This window comes from Callorhinus ursinus, unplaced genomic scaffold (genome assembly GCF_003265705.2).
Source record: "Callorhinus ursinus isolate GAN/ISIS: 27379988/994484 unplaced genomic scaffold, GSC_fseal_2.0 scaffold12, whole genome shotgun sequence".
NCBI lineage: Eukaryota > Metazoa > Chordata > Mammalia > Carnivora > Otariidae > Callorhinus > Callorhinus ursinus.
The window spans coordinates 68,012,555-68,032,570 of NW_027397074.1; the positions used below are offsets into that span (position 1 = coordinate 68,012,555).

Here is a 20,016-nt window from a genome sequence, read left to right on the forward strand (position 1 = left end):
TACTGGTTAGGAGCTCCGGATGATCAAATTCTGGATCCGCTACTTACAAGCTGTACGAACTTCAACTAAAGTTACCAAATCTTCCCTAAGCTCCAGATTACTGTCTGTAAAATGGGGTTGAGACTCTCCACTCAACAAGACTGTTGAGAAAACTAAACGAGATTAACATGCGCGGAATTCAGCACCGTGCCTGGCAATCGGTTGACTCTCAATAAGCCTTACTGATGTTTTATTAAATGTTAACTGTATTAAATATTAAATGTTAACATTGTTACCAAATAAGATCTTGTATGTGAGCGCACGTAGTAGACGGAAAGTAAACGCTATGTAACCCTGAGGCAATGCCTTGCCTTTCAGAAATGGACCCCTATGGACTCATAGGGGTCATCCAGAACCGAGCCGGTTTAGAAAAGAAACTCAATTCCCAGCCCCTTCTCCTAGGAGCGGGTAAAGAACTATCTGGCTTGGGGTGCCTGGGTGGCTCAGTCGTTAAGCGTCTGCCTTCGGCTCAGGTCATGATCCCATGCTTCTGGGATCGGGCCCCCTGCTCCGCGGGAAGCCTGCTTCTCCCTCTCCCACTCCCCCTGCTTGTGTTCCCTCTCTCGCTGTGTCTCTCTCTGTCAAATAAATAAAATCTTTTAAAAAAAGAAAGAATTATCTGGCTTGCTGAAGTCTGGGAGGGTGTCCTCGCTCGGATCCCGCTCCCGGGTACCCCAGCCCTATCCTCGACAGCCCCGCCCCCTACCTTTCTCAGTCACCACGAAGCACTGCTTCACCGGCCCCACCTGACTGAACAGCTCCTCCAGCTGCTCACTGCGGGCCGAGGGCGGGAGGCGGCCCACAAATAGGGTGAGCCCGGCCATGAGGCTGGGAAACCGAGGCGCGCGAGACCGCGACGGAACCAGGCCCGCGCACGCGAGGCAAGGACCGGGCTTTGGCACGCCAACCACGCCAAGTGGCCCGGAGATTCCGGAAGTGCTCGTCACTCAAAAGAGTCCGGAGGAAAACATGGTGGGGAGGGGGGAAAAGCGTTCCGGAAAGGGGGAGGGGGGGGAGGTCATGCCTGGGGGCGGAGCTTCTTGAGCGGGGCTCCACCCCTAATCCCGGTACTGCCCCTCCGGTGCCCTCCGCCCCCCGGGCCACTGTAGGAAACTGGCATCTCTAGCTCCTACCCAGATTAAAATCTCACTTCCAGGAGATGATCCTAATGTGCCACCGCAGGCAGAGGAAGTCGTTTTTTGCTCGGGGTCTCACCCAGGATCTGACACGTACTGGATATTTAATGAATACTTTCTTCGGTGCCACCACACCCAGTTTACGTGTATAAAATGCAACCAGAATGCACATAGATGCATACATCACAAACATCATTTGAAGAATTCTCATATTTCAGAGAATATGAGACATCTGTCACACTCTAATAGATAACTATAACCGCGCCTGTAACAGAGGACAAATTACAGCTACTTTTAAAGCACACACAGACACGTATCATACACAATCATTCTTTCAATAAATATTTACTGAGCGCCTACTATGTACCAGACACTAGAGATAAAATTGGTGAGCTAAAACAAGAGTCCCTACTCTCATGGAGAATGAAGTGTAGTGGGGGTAGACAGACATTAACTTTAAAAACTTACAAATAAATCATAACATGCACACTACAGGACAACAGAACACACCCAAAGCAAACATAACATACACACAGACCCAGAATGCAGGTCCTCCCAGAGACAGGAGAAAACCTTCCCTCAGGTCAGCTTATCAGACAGACCCATGACTGAGGGATCTCACCCACCAGCAGGAGATGTGGGTGCTCCGGGAACCTGGAAAGCAGAGACTATTTGCCATTCCACTGGGTTCAGGAACTGACCTGTGTGCAAGACTGCAGCACCCTGCAGGGGTTCCAGCTGAGAAAAGTTCCCAATGCACTTTTTAAATAATAACTTCTCAATGGTATAACCTGAAAATTCAAGGAGTACAAAAGGTACAGTGAAAAGTAAGTTTCCGTTTCTCTTCAAACCCCATTTGCTTTCAATACATTTTGGACAGATGGGATGACTGGTTGATAGTAATGGGGGGGAAAGGGAGAACACTTAACATCAGATTTATGAAGCCCAGCTCCACGTAAATAATGTATGCTCAAAAGAAAATGCCAGTTATTTTTACACACATAACTCAGGAGAGGAAGTACTGAAATACAAAACAGATTTTTGAGGCTATGGCCTTAATCCTATCCAGGATAAACAGAGACAAGTAGACAAAGGAAATGGGATGGGTCATTTGAATAAAGTCGGTTTGGGATTCCACATTCCTCCCTCCTTTTTTCTCCTCCTCTCCTGCCCCCTCGCCACTTTAGAAATCAGAATTCTATCCCCAAAGACCTAACTGCAAGCTTCGGGGGCCCTAGCTATAGGGAGGGCTTCCCAGTGCTGGTTGCAGTGTACACAGGGAGAAGAACCCTAAGAAGGCTGTTCCAACAACCCTTTGGGATGTCCCTCCAGTGCTGTTTAAAATACTTCGCCCTCGAGCGCCTGGGTGGCTCAGTCGTTAAGCGTCTGTCTTCGGCTCAGGTCATGATCCCAGGGTTCTGGGATCGAGTCCCCCATCAGGCTCTCTGCTCCGCGGGAAGCCTGCTTCTCCCTCTCCCACTCCCCCTGCTTGTGTTCCTGCTCTCACTATGTCTCTCTCTGTCAAATAAATAAATAAAATCTTTAAAAAAAATAAATAAAAATGAAATACTTCGCCCTCAGACCTTCCTTAAAGGACAAAACAAAACTGTGTGCCTGTGCCCATCAGAGGGCAGCAGCCACCCACACTGCGGAGCAGTTCTGTGCCCCTAGGGGAGAACAATGCTGCTGACCCTTTCTACACTTCCGGAGTTTCAGACCTGCCCACCTCTCCCCCATCTCAGTCTCCCAGCCTCAACCTCAGCCCCGCCGGTCCTATCCATTCACATCAGGGAGACCACGTGGTGCTTCAGTCAGGAATATTTGCTCATCCATCTACCCAGGACACACGCAGCGTTCTTTATTAAATAGCAGGAGTTGTGGTGCCCCGCACCACATCAGCAACGTGGCTTCCAGGGGAAATAAACTGTTGGCTTCTCCCTCATCCATCACTGTGCAGGAGCCTGGGAAGGAAGAAAGAGAGGCCTGGGCTGTGCTCTCTCTCCCAGCCAGCCTCTCCCAGGTCCCATCCCTCTGGCTCCACTCCCCCTTGCAAGCCAAACCTTATTATACCACTCACTTCTTGTGCTGAGTCCTTCTCACAGCTGTAGTTAGTGCTATTGTAATTATTTATATGATTCATTTTGTTTTTTAAGATTTTATTTTTAAGTAATCTCTACACCCAACGTGGGTCTCCAACTTACAACCTCAAGATCAAGAGTTGCATGCTCTACGGACTGAGCCAGCCAGGTGCCCTATGTGATTAGTTCTTTAATGTCTGCGTTCCCCCCAAAGACCTTCAACTTCATAAGTTCAGGGCTGGTGTCCACCTCGTTCAACTCTCTCTCCTCATCACCTAGCATACTGTAAGCATTCATTAAAATGTTTTAAAGAGATTGAATGAAGGAAGGAAGGAATGAGTTTGTCTCTCAGTCCCTGCAGTACTAAGAACTGGGCCTGAAGGGTGTATGCATTAGGATCTACCTGGGCTCCTCTGGGAAACCTGCTTTGGGTAAGGGCCGAGGCATGGGACAAAAGGGAAAGGTTGTCTCACCAAAGTCTTGGCCTTTTTATAAAGTCAAAGGGCTGAGGTAATTCTTGCTAAGGAAAACCAAAGAAGTGGTGGAGCTGGTGAACACTGAGCTGTATTCCTCCTTCCCGTCCCCATCTCATCAGCCCCATTCACAGCTTCCAGACAGAAAAGGAGTTTGTGTATGTGTGTGCGTGTGTGAGGGACAGACAGACAGACAGACTGACAGACTGACTTGGGATATGCAGGGTTTGGACGGCTCTGTTGGAGCCTGTGTGCATGATGAACCTTGGTGGGGAGAGTGAAAGAGCCGACTGGCAAGCATTAGGGCGGGGAAGAGGTGGCCAAGAGAAGTTGGGCGTGAGCAGAGGCAGATGGAAGGCTTGGTGGGGAAGAAAAAGAGCCATTTTTCCGAGCAGCCAGCAAGCACCCCTTCCATGATACAAAGCAGCTCCAATACTGGGTCCGCTACAACCGCCACAACACCAGTGAGAAATGCCTATAATTAGGAGGCTGGCAGTTCCCTGGGCCTCAGCCCAGAGTGACGATGCAGCAAGAATTTCTGAGCCAAGTGGAGCCAGGTGATGGAGGAGACAGAGTCAAAAACCACTCTAGTTCCATTCCTCAGTGGTGCCTGTCTCATTGAGTTCCCTACTATGACCCTCACTCGCCCCAAACATCACTGACTCTTCCTCCTTCTGAGGTCCAAGACCCTGGGCACTCCTCTCAGGCAAGACAGATCTTCCCGTGCAAGGAGAGCAGTGCTTTAATTCTTCCACTCGTGCATGGACCTGGTCTGGTGAGGACCCACCCCTCCTGGCCTCCCTGCCTGCTTTCCTCTTGACTCCCTAGCCTCCTCCCTTCTCCAATCCCCATGAGTTGATGGCCGACTTGGAAGAAAAGCCACTCCTATTTTCCTGTTTTTCCACTTCAAGCCTGGTATGTTGTGCCCCTGTCAGTTTCCCTGTGATGTAAAAGACATCTGCCAAAGCACTGCCAGATTTTGATTTTCAAACCTAATCCATGACGCTGTTTTAGTGCCACTCTGAACTTACTGCATTTTAGCCAAATGACAAATGCACACCCCAGAGCTCAGAGCCAAATGCTCCGGACAAGGGAGAGGTTCCAGGGTGCCTGGTGGCCTGGGTCTCTGCACTGTGAGTTTTGCTTTGGTGGGTAGGATGGGGCCAGGGTTTGGGGGGAAGATAGGCTTTCTCCAGGGAGGGTCTGCACCTGTGGGAGATGAGCGCAGGGAAAGAGGGGTTGTAAGGCCAACCTTGAAGAGGCCCTGTTGATAGGTGGAGCAGTTGTATCCTCTGTGAATGCCTCTGGGAACACGGCAGGGAGTTTGCTGGGGATCCCAGCTCCAAGCGATCAAGCCCTTGACATGTGTATCAACATTTCCACGAAGGTCTTTACCACAGACTGGTCCCTAGCCAGCTGTCCACCACAGCCTGTGGCCGGGCTCCTAAGAATGCAGACGTTTCCACCAATGACTGCAGAGGTCCTGCCTCACTTCTCACTGCCAGTTTCATCTCTGACAAGGCACTTCCCAGAGAGTCAAAGGGTTTTCACGGGGTCACTCCCAGGGCCCTCACTCATCCCAGCCGTAGGACAAGGCTTCTTGCATGAAGGTGTGAAGGTCACCGGGGTGTGGGATGAAAGCCACCCCACCCAAACACTGCTTGTCTTCCAGTTCTGATGGAACCGCTGTTACTGTTGACTCATCTAAACTTTTCCAAGAAGGTCAGACCTTTCTCTGAAAATATTTTATTGATAAATTAACTCTGAAAGCGCTGACTTCCCACCCAACTGCTGTGGAGTCTCCTCAATGGGCCATGGACCCTTCTCTGGGTAAGGATCGTGTGGAGGACAGGGAGTCTCACTCACACAGGAATGGGATTCCTGGGCATGGCACAGGTGGGTGTGGGGACTGAAGCCAGTCTCCAGGTCCTCTGAGGACAGCCCCTCTCACTCAGCACCAGAGTAGGGAGTGGTGGTCGGGAGTGGAGCACCTTGGAGCTTTATTGCTGGTGAATGCCAAGGAAAGCAGGACCCCTGCCAGCCTAGAATTGCAGCTGAGGGAATCCGCGCCCAGGGCTCCAGAGGAGGTGGCACTAACCCCAATCAACAGAGCCTGGCTGCTGACCCACCCACCCAGGGACTCCTGGGTGGGGAAGGAAGCTGGGAGAGGTATCTGAGCCAGGCAGGACTGGGGAAGGGTTACAGTGTGCAGGTCTCGGGCAGAGCAGGCGCCAGGAGGGGGCATAGGCTGGGGCAGCCAGGGTGCCGCCTCTTCACAGGTCTATAGTGTCGCTCCCCACACTCAGCTCGTCGATCTGTCGACAGGCGTCCAGGAATTGCTCCTGCAGCAAAGCCTCCGCGGCCTGCAGCTCAGGAGTAGGCTCTGGGGAGTCGCGGGAGGGTGGGGACAGGGCCTGGTAGGAGCCTGAGCCCGGGAGGCTAGGGCTGCATCCTGAGGGCCGCGGGGGACTGAGGACGCAGACCAGCGGACAGCGTGGGGGCCTGTCAGGGCTGGAGCATAGCAGCATGGACGAGCTGTCCCGCGAAAGTCCGCACAGCGAACCGGAAGAGGCACTGCTGCCCGCCGGCCAGGCCCCGGGAGAGGGGAGCTCCTGGGGCACAGGGGAGCCAGGGGCCTTCTCAGACCTCCCATTGGGCCCAGCCCCCGTCCTCGCCACCAAGGAGGTGGTGCGGTAGAGGCCAAGCCCAGGCAGGGCTTCCCCGAAGGCGGGGCCCTGGAAGAGGCCGGGCGTGAGCAGGGCCTCGCTGCAGAGGGCCTCCTCAATGCTGCGCCGCAGGTTGATTGGGGAGGGCGGGCGGAAGTCCACGGTGTAATCGCTGCAGGGAGAGGAGGCCGGAGAAGGGGCCGGGTTGGCCGCCGCGCCTTCGAAGCCCCGGCAGCCGCCTCCCTGGAGTAGGAGGTCGGGGCCTGGCCCTGCCAGGGCGCACAGCTGCAGCAGCTCCGCGTCGCCACGCGCGATGGCGCCACCCAGGGGCTCCTTGTCTGGGGGCCCGGTGACCCAGCCCCCGGGCAGCAGTGGGGCCGCGTGGCCCGGGGACAAGCGGAAGAGCTTGGCCCAGCAGCGCGGCGGCACACGGGGGCTGCTGAGCGCGGGGTAGAGGCCCAGCAGCGCCAACGGGAGCGCGACGCCCACCTCGCCCAAGCGCAGGCCTAGCTGGAAGGCCCACCAGGGCCAGGGTCCCTCCAGGCCAGGCTGGCCGCCATAGCCCAAGGCGTGCAGCACCTCGTAGCCCTGCAGGGCTCCGCTCAGCAGCCCGAAGGTGCCCGCCACCGGGGCTGTGCGGGCCGCGCGCCGCCAAGACTCGCGCGGGGCGAAGGGGCTGCGCGCCTGCGGGAGAGGGGTGGCGCCCTTGAAACCAGACCCTCCCAGGGGCGCTCCGGGCCGCCGCCGCCGCCCCCCCCAGCAGGAGAGCGCCAGCAGGAGCCCGGAAAGGAGGGCGGCGAGGAAGGCGTGCAGCCCGCGGGAGGCGAGCCGCAGGGGCCGCAGTGAGCGGTGGGCGGCGCTCCCGACGGCAGCCGCGGCCGCCAGCCCCAGCCCCAGCAGCAGCAGCGCGGCCAGCCCGGCGGGACACCGCGGCGGGCGCGGCCGGGCCAGCAGCAGGCAGGCCAGGCCCAGGCCGGCGGCCAGGCAGGGCAGCGGCAGGTCCTGCAGCAGCAGCCAGGCGAGCGGGGGCAGCCGATCGCGGTGCCCATAGGCGTCGTAGAAGAGCGGGAAGGCCCGCGTGGTCCCGGCGGACAGCAGGAGCAGGTCCAGCAGCGCCAGGCAGGGGGCGCCGGGCGGGCAGCGCCAGGGCAAGAGGGCTAGGGCCAGCAGCGCCAGCAGGGCCACCAGGCCAAAGAGCGTGCCTACCCCGTATACGTGGGCCTCCCAGGCCAGCCCCCAGCGAGCTCTGGCCTCTGCCCAGTTGGCTTCCAGGGTCAGGAAGAAGAGGGGCAATGGAGCCACAGGAGGCTGCCCTTCGGGTTCGGGCAATTCTCCCATACTGCAGGACCCTGACCCACACTCTGGCTCCACCGAAGGCTTCCCAAGGCTGGCAGGAGAGGAGTCATCTGGGCCGGAGGTGGGGGTAGTAGGGTCTGTGGGCAAAGAACATTTGTCTGAGGCAACTCACCGGGTCTCTCAGCCCCTTGCCTTCCCCTCCCCATCAAACTCAACAGTAGTTTCAGCTCTAATCCTTCTCCGCATCCCTAACCACCCCCCCTTAGCTCTCCGCGACTTGTTCATTTCCCTTCATCACTCTGCGATTCTACTGAAAAGGGTTTTCCTTTTTATATATATTTTATTTGTTTGTTTGTTTGTTTTGAGAGCCAGCACAAGCTGGGGGAGGGGTAGAGGAAGAAGGAGGAGCAGAATCCCTGCTGAGCAGGGGGCCCGATGCGGGACTCATCCCAGGACCCTGTGACCATGACCTGAGCTGAAGGCAGACGCTTAACCTACTGAGACACCCAGTGCCCTGAAAAGAGTTTTTCTTAAGAAGCCACAGAATTTTACAACTGGAAGGAACTGGAGAAGGCCCCTCTAGGTCAATCCTCCCACCAGAAAGAAAGCTTCATAAGAACAAAGATTTTTGTTGGCTCTGCTCACAGCTGAATCTCCATGCCCAAAATGGTGCCTGGCTCAGAGTTGGCACTGAGCAGATATTTGTTGAATAAGTGAATCTTCTTATTTGTCCAATGAAGACACCCAGGCTCTACAGAGTGGCAAAGTGACTTGTCCAAGGTCACAAACTGGCAGAGCTGCCACTAGGATCCAGATCTGAGCACTGGTCTGAGCCCCTTCTCACAATTCCAGAGGTTTTTCATAATACTAGTTTGCTTGTCTCTTATTCTGCACCCCTGACTCCCAACTCCCACCTTGGTGCTAGGAGAAGTTTCCTCTGCCCTTTTTCATCTGTTTCCCCCTTCCCCCATCTCTTCAGGTAAAGCCCCTGCACACACATATGCATATATGCGGGGGGGGGGGGGGGGAGAGGTAAGACACTCCGGTTCCCAGCATCTGAGGAGAATACAATCTTTCCTATTCCCTGGCCTTCCTGTCTGCCACACCCCCAACCCTTAGCTTACCCATAGCCTTGGTCCCCATCCTGACTCAGTCACAAAGCATTCGTCTAAGGCTCTTAATGTACATGCCCTTTGAGTTCTCATTCCCTTTATAGAAGGTGACGTTGAAATGGACTCCCCTGGGTCTCGACGCTACCCTTGAACCCCCAGGAAGGAACCACGGGGGAGAGCAAAGTGGGATAAATGCCATCGTAGTGAGTGAGCCCCTCAGGTGCTCTAGGATTTGCTAACTTAGGCCCCCGGCCCCATTCCGTGCTCCAATAACTTCCCCACATCCCTTGGGGTGGCACCTGGGGTGGGTTCAGTCGGTCAGTTGGGTGTCTGACTCTTGGTTTCGGCTTGGGTCATGCCCTTGGAGTCATGGGATTGAGCTCTGCACTCCGCAGAGAGTCTGCTGAGATTCTCTCTCCCTCTGCCTCTCCCCTGAGCAGGCTTGCTCCCTCTCTCTCTCAAATAAATAAATACATCTTTAAGCGGGGGGGGGGGGGGGGGGGGGGGGTCAAATGAAAGAGGATGAGGAGTAAGATCCCTAATTTGCTTTCCTGGAGCAAGAGAAGAGGGAAGTTAGAAGTTAGAAAGTTAGAAGTTAGAAAGAGATCCAAGGATTCTTCCCATGGCCAGGCAGCAAAGGAAGATGCTTCAGGCTGAACCTCTCCCTACTCCACCTAGCAAGCTCCGCAGAACTGCAGCTGCAAACAAGTATGGAGGGAGAAAGATGGTGGTGAAGGATGGAGACACCCTGGTGAGGATGGGGAGGTGCACAGGAGGCAGATGTAGAAAGAATGAGGAAGGGTCTCCTGACAGCCAGACTCCTGCCCCAACTGCCTGGCCATGCTCCCGCCTGGTCTCCGCTGTACATTACAGGAAGACCCCAGGGGCACCCCCACCCCCAGGGCCATGCCAGTTCCTGCTGGGAACAGGCAAAACAGCAATCCTCAGAACAAGAAAAAGGAGTGGGGGTGGGGGGCAGAAAGCAGCTCTGGAGAGAGACGAGGGGAAGACAGAATCAGACAACTGGGGACGGCAGAGAGGGAAGCAGCCAAAAAATTAAGTATACACAGCTCTCCACCTACGGCAAATGGCAACATGTGCCCTGGCTCCCGTTCCACCTTGTTCCTCAAGTCTGAACCAGGAAGAGTACCTACTGCAAAAGGCTGGTTTGAGGATAAATGGACGATGTGTTCAAAGCTCTTCAGAGTACCTGGTGCATAATAAGCATTCAAAATATGATTGTTGTTGGTATCATCATTATCAGCTAATGTTTTATCACCGATCAGTCATCAGTTTGTGTTCATGCGAATGTAACTATTTCTGGCCTCAAACTAGTTCTTGATTTAACCAACAAAAGACTGTTGTCTCTCGGGGCACCTGGGTGGCTCAGGCTCAGGTCATGATCCTGGGGTTCTGGGATGGAGCCCCGCGTTGGGCTCTCTGCTCAGCCGGGAGCCTGCTTCTCCCTCGGCCTGCCACTCCCCCTGCTTGTGCTTGCTCTCTCCCCTCGCCCCCATCAGATAAATAAATGAAATCTTTAAAAAAAAAAATAGAAAATAAACAAAATCTTAGAAAAAAGACTGTTGTCTCTCAGCACATCCTAAACTTGCTTAGAAAGGCAACACATTGTTTCACTTTGTGAACTCTATTTAAAGAACACCATTTGGGGAGCCTGGGTGGCTCAGATGGTTGAGCGTCTGCCTTCGGCTCAGGTCATGATCCCAGGGTCCTGGGATCGAGTCCCGCATCGGGCTCCCTGCTCCTTGGGAGCCTGCTTCTCCCTCTGCCTCTCTCTCTCTCTCTCTCTCTCTGTCTCTCATGAATAAATAAATAAAATCTTTAAAAAAAAATAAAGAACACCATTTGGCTGGACTGACCACCCCTGAACACCTAATAAAGACACAGCCATGAGTTAAATGAGGTTCATTCAGCTGGGATGGCTTGTTGATGGGGGTGGGTATCAGTCTGACGTTAGCAGCATCAAATACTTGTACCCACCCCCTCTATCAACCTCATTCCTTTGTCCCCACAGATGCTCTTGCCCAACCCACTTCAGCAAAGTGGATGAGTTTGCTTGGCTTTTCCTCAGCTTGGGCGGGCTCTGCAGAAAGGCAATGGGACCGAGCCCAGGAGCGCCACGGCCTGAGCCAGACTGCCACCCCTCATGGCCTCCTCTTTGTTCACTGAGCAGACAAGCACAGCTCAGAGGTCTGCTCTACCTCGCCTTCTTCCAGCTCCACTTCTTACCCAAGGGGCACAAGAAACCCCATCTCTCACTTCTGTCCCCAAACACTATGGCAACCAGAGCAAATTTTTAACATTACTAAGAAGCCAGGAAAAAAAATTAAAACCAGAACATAGACAAAGTACAGGCCCAGCTCAGGTCTCAGAGGAGGTAGTTCTGAAGTAGGAGCATTGCTTTCTGGGGGCAGGTGGGCATGCCCTGTGTACCCAGGGCTGGGCCATGCTGTGGGTGCAGATAGGCAGAGAAGACCCAGCTTCTGCCTTGGAAGAATCCACTTGACCTCATCCCCTGTCTCCCCACTGGAGGCTTCCCCAGAAGGAGCCCTCAGTATCTCCCAGAAGATAGTAAGTTCCTCTCCTGAGCAGCCCTCTCTTAAAAGGTGGTCCCACTCTGGCCCTGTGGCCCCTCTTGACCTCAGGGGCAAGAAAGGAGATTGGATGCCAATGTGAGTAATTGGTGAGGTCACAGCTGGCTGGGGAGGAGTCAGGGAGCTGGGCCTGCTAGATTTATGGAAAAGTCAGGCCTGATTATCTACCAGCTGCCCAGATCAAAGGGCTGGGAAATCACTCTCCCAGTAGAAGTTGTAGCCCATTCAGCTGCCTGGCTCCATTCCTCTCCCCCACCCCCACCTCTAGGATCATGGAAGATTGATCCTCTTTGTAAGGGTAACTGACATTCGAAATATTTAACAACTGTAAATGGCACAGATGGCAGCCAATCAGAACGGACGTCAGCCAGGGTGGTCAGGGAGTGGAGGGGAGGGCTCGGGGGCTAAGGCCAGTGGGTACTTATCAACAGGGTTGAAAGTCTTTCAATATGTTAATGACCTGCACAACTTCTCCCCATGTGTACTGGCTGAATCCTAGCTCTGCCCAGGGTGAAGGGAGTCTAATGCAAGAGAAGAGAAGCCCTAGAATCAAAGCTTAACCACACCTAGGTTAGAAAGATCCTAGAGGAGACACACAGAGACTCCCTTTGTCCCCTAACCTCCAGACAGTACTCCCTACACATGCTGCTGGCTGGAGCAAGGTCCCTGACCTTCTGGCCAAGAGGCCTCCAGCCCTCCTGGGTCTATCTGAGAGAAAGAGCCAGGAAGAGGCTGAGTTCCTGCAGCCATAAGTGAGGACGGGGGAGGGGGTGGGGCAGCGAGCTGGGCTTCCTCTGACACTGTCCAGACTCATTAAACCTGCCTGGCCAGCACTGTCACCAAGGCTGACAGACTGCCAGCCAGCATCCTTCCCTGGGGGCCACAGAGCCTGCCTCCCACCCCACAGCAGATCCTGCCACTGCTACACACTGGGCTGAATGGGGAGGGGTCAGCTGCCTCCCCAGGAGAGCGGCAACTGCTCGGGAGTGAGCTAGAGTCAAGTTCTGTGTTAAGTCTGGAACTGGAAGAAGCTGGGGGACCACTGCTGAGCTGGTTCCTACCTTGAAGTGGCCAAGACGATTTGCAGCAATAGTATAAAGGCTTTGCAGAACAAAGCCGGGCCTAGAGGTCCCTCTCCATGGCTCCCTGGGCCTCACCTACCAGAGCCTCTCCCTGAGTGTGCACTCCGCCCTGTGGGTTGTGTTGCCCATCACATCTTGAGGCCAACGGTGCGTGGTGTTAGGTAGGGTCTGGAAGTGAACTTGGGACGCAGTAGGGAAAGAACCAAGGCTAACAGCTACTCTTTAATAAACTTCTACTTCATGCATTATCTGGAAGCTTCAGAATAACAAGAGAGATATTATTATTAAACCCTAGATATATGAGAAAATTCAGGCTCAGGGAGGTTAAATAACTTGCCCAAGTTCACCCAGTCAGTTAGTAAGTGAACTGGGATTCCACACCAAGCCTCAAGATTCCAGAGGCCCTGCTCTTTCCTCTGCACCACCAGCTTATCCATGTGTATATTCTGAAAGGCTTCCTTGAATAAGGGTGGCATCTGTCTGCTCAAAGTCTTCTCTTCAATGTCTTTCCAATGAGGGGCCCAGCTCTGCTCATAACTGACAACATGTCATATCAGATCAGACGGCAAAGGAGAGAGCCCCAAGGTTGGGGTGTGGGGTGGAGAGGCAAGCCGGGCAGACTGGCGTGAAGGGTGGAGTTGGTACCGAGGCTGTGGGAACCATGAAGGAGTTCCTGTATCCGTCTGCCTCTGATACATCTGTCTGGGATTACAGAACTCCCGGAGGACCATTACTTAACTCTGTGTGGGACTGCCCCCAGCAACACTTGTTCTCAGACCGTTAATATATATCTCCATGGTGATGATGAAGAGAATGGTGATTATGATTATGATGACAATGAAATAAAAGAGTCCCAGAATGCAGATGAGTGGCTAGCATGTAGTAAGTGCTAAATAAATGTCATGTTCAAGTGAATTGGACACTTACCTACTGATGCTGTTGCCATCGTGGCAGAGTTTAGGGAAGTGGCTGGGTCCAACGGGCCTGAGCTTGGGAGCTTTCTTTCCAGGGGGGATGGGGGCGGGGACAGAGTGGTGCCAAAGAACCCTGGAAAGGGAGCACATGGGGTTCAAGGGCCATCCTACCAGCCAGCCTTGGCCTCTGGGGCTTTGGAGAAAATCCCGTCCTTCCCTCAGAGCTTATGCTAAGGGAGCCAGTGTACCCCGACCAGAAATCGTAACCACACGTATGCTGGGAGCTAAGCTACCAGGACCAAACTAGACTCGGATGGCTAAGAGGGCATTTCCCCATGGGAGCAGTGTCCCGTGTCCCATGCCCTGGGAGAAGCAACACAGAGTCAAAAGAGAAAGGGGGGTGCTGATTAGGCCCACAGCACAGTGCTAGGCACGTAGAAGTGTTCCCTAAGTGTCTGTTGCAGTGAAATCAACACTCACCTGGAGAATCTGAAACTCTAGAGGCAGAGCTTGGGGATGGAGTTGGGCCTAGAGGGCTTGGGCCTGAGAAGTTCCGCAGCGGGGACAGAGTAGTGCCGAAGAAGCCTGCAAAAGAAGCCCAGGCTGAAGCTTCCTCCCACCTGCCAGGCTGCCCAAGCAGGGGCTCTCCTCCAGATGAGGTGGGTACTCACCAAAGGGTCCCAGGCGCCCCGCAATCTCTGCCAGACTGGCCCGCAGACTGGGCAGCAGGGGCAGCGTTCGATGCTCAAGCGTGGGGGCCGCGCCTGCTCTCAGTGCCATGTCAAACTTCAGCTCCAGCTCACTCTGGCGGAGCCTGGGCGCACTGGACGGAGGTGCCGTGGCTGTCAGAGCAGTGTCCCAGGTCACAGTGCCCGTCCTGGGCTGATAGGGAGCAGTGGGCCAGTCAGTGGGCCCAGAGAGTGGGGATGTGGACTCTGGAGACAGGGAGGAGGCCGAGGGAGTAGAGCTGCCTTCAGCAGAGCCCCACTCTGGCGGGGAGGTCCCAAGGGAGCCCACCAGCAGTTCCCAAAGGGGATCAGTCCTCAGCCCACTGGCCACCTCTTCCTCGGGCTCCTGGCTCGGCCCAGGAGAGAGTGGCTGTGTCTCCGTGACAGAGATCCCCCAGGCGGCAGCCGGTCCCCGAAGGTGGAATTTGAAGTTCAGTCCCAGGTTGAGAGACAGCATAGAGGCCTCACTCTGAGGTGGTGGGGTCAAAGTGGTGAGAGGGACACCTGTGACGGAGGAGGCAGGCTGGGGGCCCACTGGTGCAGCAAGCAGGACCCAGCAGAACAGCCCCAGGCCCAGGCAGCCATGCCCTGCCATGGCCCCACCTGGCCTCCGGTGGCCTCAGTGGGCAGGAGGCTCAGTTCTTCAGCACCTTTTGAGCTTGAAGGTCCTGGAGAAAGGAGAGGTGCTATGAGCCCTGGCTGCCTGGGATCGGATGCCCCCTGAGAGAGGCTGCTGATCACCGAGAAGCAGGTGGTGGGGGCAGGATGCAAAGGGCTCTGCCCGGGAAGAGTTGCTAGCTCCTTCCTCCATTCAGGCTCCAGAACAGATCTCTCTCCTGCGGTTCCACCTTCTCTCCCAGCTAAAGCCCCTCTCCCTAAACCCCTGCCTCCCCTACCTGCTCAATCTGGGGACCGGGGTCTGAAGGCAACCAGCTGCCCCCATCCTCTCCGGATGGCTGAGGGGGTGGACTTGGATTCCCAGACTCAGATCTCTTCCCTCTCTCTTCTCTCTCTCCTCACCGTCCACTCTCAGATATTTATTGAGGCCTACTATGTGCCAAGCACCCTTCTGCTGACACAACTGTGAGCAAGCAAACCCTCACAGAGGAGTCTCAACCCGCTCCCACCCCCACCTCGGGCTCCAACCTAAGGTGTTGGCACTCTCTCTCACTCAGACCCCAGGGAACACAAGGCCCTGGGAGGGGCAAAGCACAGGGCTGAGCTCTCTGGCCGAGGAGAAGGCAGCAAGGCTCCGGCCAGAGAAGCAGGGTGCCCTGGTCTGGCAGAAGCTGTCCCTTCAGCCTTTCCCCTCTTTCCTGGGGCTTGGCCCTGCTCCCTTCCCCTTAACCCTAGAAGTATTTGGGGGAGGGGCAGCTTGGCCATCTCGGCCTTCCTGGGGAAGGTGGCCAGGCAGGCAGGCCGGGCAAGGGGCTGCTGCGGTGGGGTCCTACCTCCGGCCCCCCCCCCCAACATCCACTCCATGCATACACATCTGGGGGGGGAAGGGGAGGGTAAGCCAGGGACACACGTGCACCTGGCACCCTTACATCACACACACAGCCACACCTAGCACCCGTGACACACTCACCCACTCACCCTTCACACACCCTGCACACACACGTGTACACACACACACACACACACACACACGATTCTGCCGAGCCCCACCTCTTACACGGGTTCAGACCCAAGCTCTGTGAGCTCCCAGCCTCCTCTCTCTCTCTCTCTCTCTCTCACACATACACACGCACGCACGCCCCTCACAGACACGCACAGTATATACAGTCACACAGAGAGGCACACACACCCCTACACCACATTCACACACTCCGTACAGACACATCACACACCTTCGTCCCCCTACACACCCACCCACCCCTCGAAGGCTCGCTCGCTCTCTCGCTCTCGCTCTCCCTCTCCCCCTGCCCGGACCCGCCGACCTGCTCCTCCGGCTCCCTCCCGCAGGCGGGTCTCCTCTGCCAAGTCCCCCGAGAACCGGAGGTCGCGGCGGCCCAGGCGCCCAGCTGGACAACGCTCAGCCGAGGCTCGCCGGTTCTCTCGGTCGCGCCCGACGCCCCGTCGGCACGTCCCGGCGCCCGCGGCTACGCCGCCACGCCGCCCCCCGCCTGGCCCGCAGCGCTGTCCCCCCGCGGCTGGCCCGGTCCGGCTCGCCACCCCGCACTCCCTCCCCGCTGCGCCGCCTCCTGGCTGTGAGCCTCGCTCCCCGCCAGAGCCGCCCGCGCCGGGCTCCGCGGCAGCCGCGCTCTGACCGCCCGCCCTCCCTCCCCGCCTGCCTCCCTCGCGCCCGCCCCTCCCTCCCTCTCCCCTGCCCCTCCCCCCCCGCGGCCCGCCCCCCACCCGGGCAGGCAGGCGGGCGCGCACCGCAGCGCCCCGCGCCGCCGCTTCTGTGCCCGTCGCCCCGACGCGCGCTCATTCACCCCGCGCTGCCAATCGGCCGCGGGTGCGGGCGCCTCGCTAGCAGCCCGGCGCCGGCAGCCGCGCACTCCCCTGGCGGCCGGTCACACACACCCACACGCCCTCCTTCCCGGGTAAACACAGCCGTGGGCCGGAGCCCCGCGCGCGCACACGCCTGCACACGCGCGCGCGCGCGGCCACGGCAGCTTGCCCCGGGACGGCACCCCAGGCAAGAAGAACCACGGTGAGTGGAAGTGGAATATCTCATTAGTCCTCACCGCAAACCTCTGGGTGTCCCCATTTCACAGGTAGGTAAAGTAAGGCTCAGAAAAGTCCCGAATTTGCCCAAGATTACACGGCTTGGCAGGAACTTGTACCCAGTCTATCTGCTAACCTCTCCAGAACCTGGTGGCTTTCAACAGCTGTAGGCTACACGGGAGTGCCTGCAACACTTCACAGGTGAACTGCAGAATGCCCATCAGTGTGTAACTTTTATTTATTTATTTTATTTATTTATTTATTTATTTATTTATTTTTGGCTAAAACTGATCTCTCAAAAATACTCAGAGTTTCAGAAATGTCTTCCAGGAAGAATGAATGGTGAGCCTAAGCTGCATGTGAGAGGAGGATTATTACCTGTTTCCAGTAACAGAGGAGAGAACAGTGGAATCAAAGAGTGTGCAGCTTCAGGAGTATAAGAGAGACCAGGCCAAGTCTAACCCAGGGTTAAAGATGACAAAGGAACAGGGTGGTCACTGTGGATACTTTGTGGACCCTGTTAGGCTGTCCCAGTGACTGACTTAAGTAGTCCAGCTCGTTTGTGTTATCTTGAGTCTCTAAATCCCTTCAAGTGTTCCTCCAAAAATGCTAGTATTTAAAAGTATCAGGAGAACATAAAACAGGAGGCTCCCTGCACCACATAAAGCTGTCCCTCAAAATCCAGACATCCTGCTGTATGCCAAGCTTCGCGCTAGATGCTTTAGGAATATCCTCACTTAGTCCTCATCACAAGCCACAGAGAGGAAAATTATTGTCACTATGTTATGGCCTTGGATGTGCCTCTGACCCCCATTCCATCTCCCCCTCTTGCTGCGCTGTAAGGTTGGGGGTGGGTGCTGTTGAAAGAGTTACTGAGGGCAGGTTGTCTCCGTCACAGAGAGCTCACAAAGGGAGCTCACAGAGACGTAGAAAGCTCACATAGAGAGATGCCCTGGGTAGGTGCTCAGTGAATATCAGATAAGTGAATAACAACAACAACAAAAAAGATTAATTCTGGGCTCCATATGGGCAATGGGATGTGTTTCAGAAAGGCATCTAGGACTCACCTTTTTTTTTTTTTTATCACAGAATTCCTTCAACTGATGTAAGATAAAATCAGGGAACCACCTGAACCTCTCTCCAGGGAATGTCAACGATGAACTCTGGTATTTATTCTGGGTCCCTAAACAAAACGTTGCAAAGGGCATTCCCTGGATGCACCCTCTGGGATCACTGTAAGATACTTCTTCTAGTAGGGAACTCCCCCAGATCCTTTAGGGGCTGCCTGAAGGCTGCATACTGGGATCCAGCCTCTGGTTTTCTCTCATATACTTAATAAAGGTTATCCTGCTAGAGACATTTCCCTTGAATCCTCCTCACAGAAAGGCTCATTTCCTGCTAATCGTGTTCACTTAAAGACTTCTAAATGGAAAGACAGAAATAAACATACCCCACTACATTAAAACAGCAATCTTCCATGACCAAGTAGAGTTTTTCCCAGGAATTATATTTTTAAAAATATATTGAAAAGGGAAGTTAGGGTTCTGGGTTAAGATGGTGATTAAATGCATATATCTAATTTCACTCCCTCCCAAAACCCCACTAAAACTTCAGTAAAGAGATTTTTAAATCAAGAGATAAACCCTCAAGGATGGAGAGAACAGGAAAACAGACAACAGCCACAGAATTTTTGAAGCAGGATGGCAGACAGCCATGCGGTTACTGACTTATCAGCCCCGAGGAAAAAGACATCTCAGCTGGCAGTGGGGAAAGTGGAGAGCCAATTTGATTTACATTGCAATGTTCTCAGAAGACACAGGAACTGGAAAGCCAAGGTCCCTCTGGAACTGTGGAAGAGGTTGCTAAAATAAAGGCCAGGATGAAAAGCAGTTAGATCCCTAGATTTCTTCCCTAACTCCAAGCCAATGGGCTACAAGTCCCTCGCCCATCCCAGCCAGAGTCTGGAAGATTTTCCCCTGAGGAAGGTAAGATAGAGGGTATCTGGATTGGAGAAGCTCCAAACGCAGTTGTGAACAGAGATACCATACTGAAAATACTGGAAACAGGGGGATTAAGTGACCATGTCACATGGGACGCTGAATGCAGAGGCCCCTAGCCTTCTCTTACTATTGGGCTCCCAAAGAGCTGGGAGTAGGACCTTTGCCCTTTAGGCAGGAAACTGGAAGACTCTACTCTGGGGTATTTCACTAGCCCAAGAAGAAAGACCTAAAGATACTGACATACAGGTTTCCCTCAAAACAACCCAGCTAGATCACCCTACAGTGGTGAATCCAACCTGTGAGTTGACTCGGGGTTTTTGACTAGCCATCTCAGCCTCCACAACCTTAATCATGGCCAGAAGTTACCAGACATCCAGGAAATTTTCTTTTCTTTCTTTTTTTTTTTTTTAAGATTTTATTTGCTTATTTGTCAGAGAGAGAGAAAGAGAGCACAAGCAGGCAGAGGGGCAGAGGGAGAGGAAGAAACAGACTCCCCGCTGAGCAAGGAGCCTGACTCAGGACTCTGGGATCATGACCTGAGCTAAAGGCAGATGCTTAACTGACTGAGCCACCCAGGTGTCCCCATCCAGGAAATTTTCCAACGCAAAGAGAGACAAAACAAGCATCATGGAAAGTAACTTGCTGGAAACAGGTTATACAGAGAAAGCAGGAAGTATCAAAAAGCCCATTGTTAATATTAGAGAGAGAAGATGAGCTAGTGCATCCATGAAACAAGAACAAGATGCTATACAAAGGAACAACCAGAACATAGCAACAGCGAGAATGATGTCTTGACAAATAAAATCATGACAGCAGAAACAAAACATCAGTAGAAAGATGGGAAGGTTAAGCTGATTAAGCCCCCCTAGGAAGTAAAGCAAGCGTACCAAGAAAATATAGAAGACAAAAGATAAAAAAAAGTTCGAGGACAGCTGCAGGAGTGTGACACCAAATTAACAGAAGCTCCAGTAAGGGGGGAAAAAAAAAACAGAAACAAACAAACAAATAAAAAAAACAAAGGAAAATGGAAGGGAGGAAATCCTCACTGAACTAATTTGAGGAAGTTTTCCAGAACAGAAGGACATGAGTTGCCAGTTCATTAAAGATGTGTCCACCAAGACCCAGCACTGTGGATGAAAATAAACTCACACCAACGCAAATTAAAGAGGAGTTTCTAGAAACTTCCAAAACAAAGTAACATACAAAA

The 20,016-nt window shown here is 54.2% G+C and overlaps 2 protein-coding genes and 1 long non-coding RNA gene across 6 annotated transcripts in view; 1 reads left to right on the forward strand and 2 right to left on the reverse strand.

Annotated features, from left to right (window-relative positions):
* The window catches only part of RBM28 (RNA binding motif protein 28), a 31,043-nt gene extending 30,074 nt beyond the window's left edge, over positions 1 to 969 (reverse strand). For 2 of the 3 annotated variants that reach the window (XM_025865570.2, XM_073899160.1), the window contains exon 1: positions 746 to 969. In XM_025865570.2, coding sequence (XP_025721355.1) covers positions 746 to 863 — 118 coding nt within the window. In that variant the 5' untranslated portion in view covers positions 864 to 969. The remainder of the gene's footprint in view (positions 1 to 745) is intronic. The other variant, XM_073899161.1, reaches the window with a different exon arrangement.
* Positions 970 to 5,464: 4,495 nt separating this feature from the next.
* On the reverse strand, positions 5,465 to 16,382 carry PRRT4 (proline rich transmembrane protein 4). 2 transcript variants are annotated; one of them, XM_073899159.1, is made up of 6 exons: positions 16,077 to 16,382; positions 14,080 to 14,804; positions 13,889 to 13,993; positions 13,422 to 13,541; positions 9,879 to 10,010; positions 5,465 to 7,825 (listed from the first exon to the last, which is right to left on the reverse strand). In XM_073899159.1, exons 2-6 carry the CDS (start codon positions 14,729 to 14,731, stop codon positions 6,000 to 6,002), a joined length of 2,835 nt encoding a protein of 944 aa, XP_073755260.1. In that variant the 5' UTR covers positions 14,732 to 14,804; positions 16,077 to 16,382; the 3' UTR covers positions 5,465 to 5,999. The 2 variants fall into 2 exon arrangements, with proteins under 2 accessions (XP_073755260.1, XP_025721321.1); XM_025865536.2 differs by lacking the exon at positions 9,879 to 10,010.
* A 370-nt stretch (positions 16,383 to 16,752) lies between these two features.
* On the forward strand, positions 16,753 to 18,483 carry LOC141373902 (uncharacterized). The gene is made up of 3 exons (XR_012380317.1): positions 16,753 to 16,795; positions 17,899 to 17,975; positions 18,424 to 18,483. It is a non-coding gene; the product is annotated as an uncharacterized lncRNA (long non-coding RNA).
* The last annotated feature ends 1,533 nt before the right edge of the window (positions 18,484 to 20,016 follow it).